A 4726-nucleotide genomic window follows, 5' to 3' on the forward strand; every position below is an offset into this window, starting at 1 on the left:
GATGGGCGAGGGAGGCCGGCGGGCGGCGTACGAGGGCGAGAGGGGGCGGCGGGCGCCGTACGTGGGCGAGAGGGGGCGGCGGGCGACGGCGGGCGGCGTCGAGGGCGAGGGCGACGGCGGGCGGCGTCGAGGGCGAGGGCGACGGCGGCAGGCCTTCGGCGCGGCAGAGAAGACGAGAAATGGAGGCGACGGTGGCAGGCCTTGTATTTATAGCCCCCCCCCCTTTAGTCGCGGTTGGGGAGGCGACCCGCGACTAAAGGGTAACCTTTAGTCGCGGTTGGCCAGACCAACCGCGACTAAAGGGGTTTTTGGCCAACCGCGACTAAAGGTATTTTTCAAAATACTTTTTCTTTTTCAAAATCTTAAAAATACAAATAATATATCAAAAAATTCAGAAAAATAAAACTAATTCAATTCAATATGTTAAAAACACAAATATTATATCAAAAAATTCAGAAAAATAAAACTAATTCAATTCAAAATTCTAAAAATACAAATAATATATCAAAAAATTTAGAAAAATAAAACTAATTCAATTCAAAATGTTAAAAATACAAATAATATATCAAAAAATTCAGAAAAATAAAACTAATTCAATTCAATATGTTAAAAATACAAATAATATATCAAAAAATTCAGAAAAATAGAACTAATTCAATTCAATATGTTAAAAACACAAATATTATATCAAAAAATTCAGAAAAATAAAACTAATTCAATTCAAAATTCTAAAAATACAAATAATATATCAAAAAATTAAGAAAAATAAAACTAATTCAATTCAAAATAATATACCAGAGGCCGGGCGTCGGCTATGGTGGTACGGCCGGACTCTGCAGAGCGTCATGGACTACATCACGGCCGGCGATATCCCCCGCCAGCAGCGACGACGACGGCGGCAACTTAGAAGGCGACGACTACCAGTACAACGGCGGCGGCTATGAAGACTACGAGTATGCATATTATACGCCTAGGCAGGAGTATGACTAAATCACTCCAAATTTCATATGTATCATCAGTGGTATCTCGAATCATTCGAAAATGGACACCAAACACATCACGGGTAATATAATTCACATGATCCATTCAACAAAGTTTGGTACAATAAATTATTACACATCATTTCTTCCCTTGTGTCCCTGCTTGCTTACGATTGTGCCGTATCCATGGAGCATCCTCATCATTTAACTTAATGCTTGGGTCGGTGTTCACTTTGAAGGGCGGAATTTCAGCAAACATATTATAATCTTCTGACATGTCTGTCTTGTCCTCCACTCCCACGATGTTTCTTTTCCCTGAAAGAACAATGTGGCGCTTTGGATCATCGCATGATGTACTGATCGTTTTCTTATCTTTCCGTTTCCTTTGTTTGCTACTCATGTCCTTCACATAGAAAACCTGAGCGACATCTTTCGCTAGGACGAATGGTTCGTCAAGGTAACCAAGATTTTTGAAATCCACCATTGTCATTCCGTATTGCTGGTCCACCTTTACCCCACCTCCTGTTAGCTTGAACCATTTGCACCGGAACAAAGGGACCTTAAAGGAGGGTCCATAGTCAAGTTCCCATATCTCCTCTATGTAACCATAATATGTGACCTTTTGCCCATTCTCGGTTGCTGCATCAAAGCGGACACCACTGTTTTGGTTGGTGCTCTTTTTATCTTGGGCGATCGTGTAAAATGTATTCCCATTTATCTCGTACCCTTGGAAAGTCGTTATAGTCGAAGATGGTGTCTTGGCCAACATGTACAGCTGATCTACAACATCATTGTCATTCATTAAATGTTTTCTCAACCAACTGCCGAAAGTCTCCATGTGGGCCTTCCTAATCCAGGATTCAGGCTTCCCCGGGTTGTCCGAGCGTAAAATATTCTTGTGTTTCTCAAAGTACGGAGCCACCAAGCTGGAATTGGTCAGTACAGTGTGGTGTGCTTCAGTCAGAGAATGGCCGTCCATACATATCGTTGATTTCCTTCCGATCGTGCCTTTTCCACTTAGTCTCCCCTCGTGCCACGATCGAGGAAGACCAATCGGCTTAAGGTCAGGAACAAAGTCAACACAAAACTCAATTACCTCCTCATTTCCATAGCCCTTGGCGATGCTTCCTTCTGGCCTAGCACGGTTATGAACATATTTCTTTAATACTCCCATGAACCTCTCTAAGGGGAACATATTGTGTAGAAATACAGGACCGAGAATGAAAATCTCTTCGACTAGGTGAACCAAGAGGTGCGTCATAATATTGAAGAAGGATGGCGGGAACACCAACTCGAAACTGACAAGACATTGGATCACATTGTTCTGTAACCGTAGTAGATCTTCTGGATTGATTACCTTCTGAGAGATTGCATTGAGGAATGCACATAGCTTCACAATGGCTACTCGAACATTTTCCGGCAGGAGCCCCCTCAAAGCAATCGGAAGCAATTGCGTCATAATCACGTGGCAGTCGTGAGACTTCAGGTTTTGGAACTTTTTCTCCGCCATGTTTATTATTCCCTTTATATTGGACGAGAATCCAGACGGGACCTTCATACTGCTCGGGCATTCAAAAAAGATGACCTTCTCTTCTTTGGTCAGAGCGTAGCTGGCACGACCTTGAAACCATTCCGGATGCCGGTCATCAGGGTCTTTCAAACGTTGCTGGTCCTGCCGTGCTTCCTTTATATCATTTGTCTTCCCATACACGCCCAAGAAGCTTAGGAGGTTCACGCAAATATTCTTCGTAACGTGCATCACGTCGATTGCAGAGCGGACTTCTAGGACTTTCCAATATTCTAGCTCCCAGAATATAGATTTCTTCTTCCACATGGCTGCGTGCCCGTCAGCTCCCTTCGGAACTGATTGTCCGCCAGGACCCTTTCCAAAGATGACTTTCAAATCCTTGACCATATCAAATACCTCAGCACCAGTGCGTTCCGCAGGCTTCGGCCGGTGATCTGCCTTGCCATTGTAATGCTTGCCTTTCTTTCTTACTGGATGACTTTTCGGAAGAAATCGACGATGCCCAAGGTACACGTTCTTCTTACAATTTGGCAAATGTACACTTTCAGTCTCATGTAAGCAGTGCGTGCATGCATTGTATCCCTTATTTGACAGTCCCGAAAGGTTACTAAGAGCAGGCCAATCGTTGATGGTTACGAAAAGCAACGCTCGTAGGTTAAATTCCTCTTTTTTGTGCTCATCCCACACACGGATACCAGGTCTGCCCCACAGCTGTAAAAGTTCATCAACTAATGGCCTTGGGTACACATCGATGTCGTTGCCGGGTTGCTTCGGACCTTGGATGAGCACTGGCATCATAATGAACTTCCGCTTCATGCACAACCAAGAAGGAAGGTTGTAGATGCATAGAGTCACGGGCCAGGTGCTATGGCTGGAGCTCTGCTCGCCAAAAGGATTCATGCCATCTGTACTTAGACCAAATCTTATGTTCCTTGCGTCAGCTGCAAAATCTTTGAACTCTCTGTCGATCTTTCTCCATTGCGTTCCATCTGCGGTGTGTCTCAACTCCCCGTCCGACTTACGGTCCTCTTTGTGCCATCGCAACAACTTGGCATGCTCTTTGTTCCTGAACAGACGTTTCAACCGTGGTATTATAGGAGCATACCACATCACCTTGGCGGGAACCCTCTTCCTGGGTTTCTCGCCCTCAACATCGTCACCAGGGTCATCGCCTCCTATCTTATAACGCAATGCAGTGCATACCGAGCATTCATTCAAATTCTCATATTCACCGCGGTAGAGGATGCAGTCGTTGATGCATGCATGTATCTTCAGAACCTCTAAACCTAGAGGGCAGACAACCTTCTTTGCTTTGTACGTACTGGCGGGCAACTCGTTATTCTTTGGAAACATATTCTTCAACATTTTCAGCAAGTTTTCAAATGCCGAGTCAGCTACACCTGCCTGTGCCTTCCATTTCAGCAAATCCAGTGTGCAACCCAGCTTTTTCAGACCATCATCGCATCCGGGGTACAACGACTTTCTGTGATCCTCTAACATGCGATCCAAATTCTCCCTCTCCTTTTCAGTTTCGCAGCGTCTCCGTGCATCAGCAATGGTCCGACCAAGATCATCAACGGTCTCATCACGTGCCTCTTCTTCACCTTCACCTTCCCCTTCACCTTCCCCTTCACCTTCCCCTTCACCTTCAGCATCCTCCATGAAAGTATCACCGAAATGAGCAAGATAGCTTTCATCGATGAAATCATCCCCTTCTTCATCTTCTTCCATTATAACCCCTCTTTCTCCATGCTTGGTCCAACAATTATAGCTTGGCATGAAACCGTGCCGAAGCAGGTGCAGGTGAACTTCTCTTGAGGAAGAGTAACCCTTCTGATTCTTACAGTCAACACATGGACAGATAACAAAACCCTTTTGCTTGTTCGCATTAGCCACTACGAGGAAATCTTTCAAACCCGTAGTGAACTCGCGGGAGAGTCGGTTACCGTACATCCATTGCCGATTCATCTGCATTATTATAATATAAAATATATAATTAACCATCATGCATTTGTTAAACTAACTAGCTATAAACAATAGAAATTAAACAATGAACAACACACATGCATATTTTATCAATGACACACATGCATGAAAGGTTCAAGTTGCTAACCGCGATCGAGGAGGAAAAAATAACTGAGGAACCTCAAGTGTGGCTCCAACACTTCATATCATGTTTGTTTCACCCTCTTGGGGCATTTCATCAAACACCTTGTGT

General features: G+C 44.4%; 1 protein-coding gene across 1 annotated transcript; it reads right to left on the reverse strand.

Moving 5' to 3' along the window:
- Window positions 1-2628: 2628 nt before the first annotated feature.
- LOC119302738 lies at window positions 2629-4476 on the reverse strand (the record flags this gene model as incomplete). Its single annotated transcript, XM_037579788.1, has 2 exons — window positions 3431-4476; window positions 2629-3028 (listed from the first exon to the last, which is right to left on the reverse strand). Coding segments are annotated over exons 1-2 (1446 nt in total), but the record flags the coding sequence as incomplete, so codon positions are not given.
- Window positions 4477-4726: the final 250 nt, after the last annotated feature.

Source organism: Triticum dicoccoides, chromosome 5A (genome assembly GCF_002162155.2).
Source record: "Triticum dicoccoides isolate Atlit2015 ecotype Zavitan chromosome 5A, WEW_v2.0, whole genome shotgun sequence".
Lineage (NCBI taxonomy): Eukaryota > Viridiplantae > Streptophyta > Magnoliopsida > Poales > Poaceae > Triticum > Triticum dicoccoides.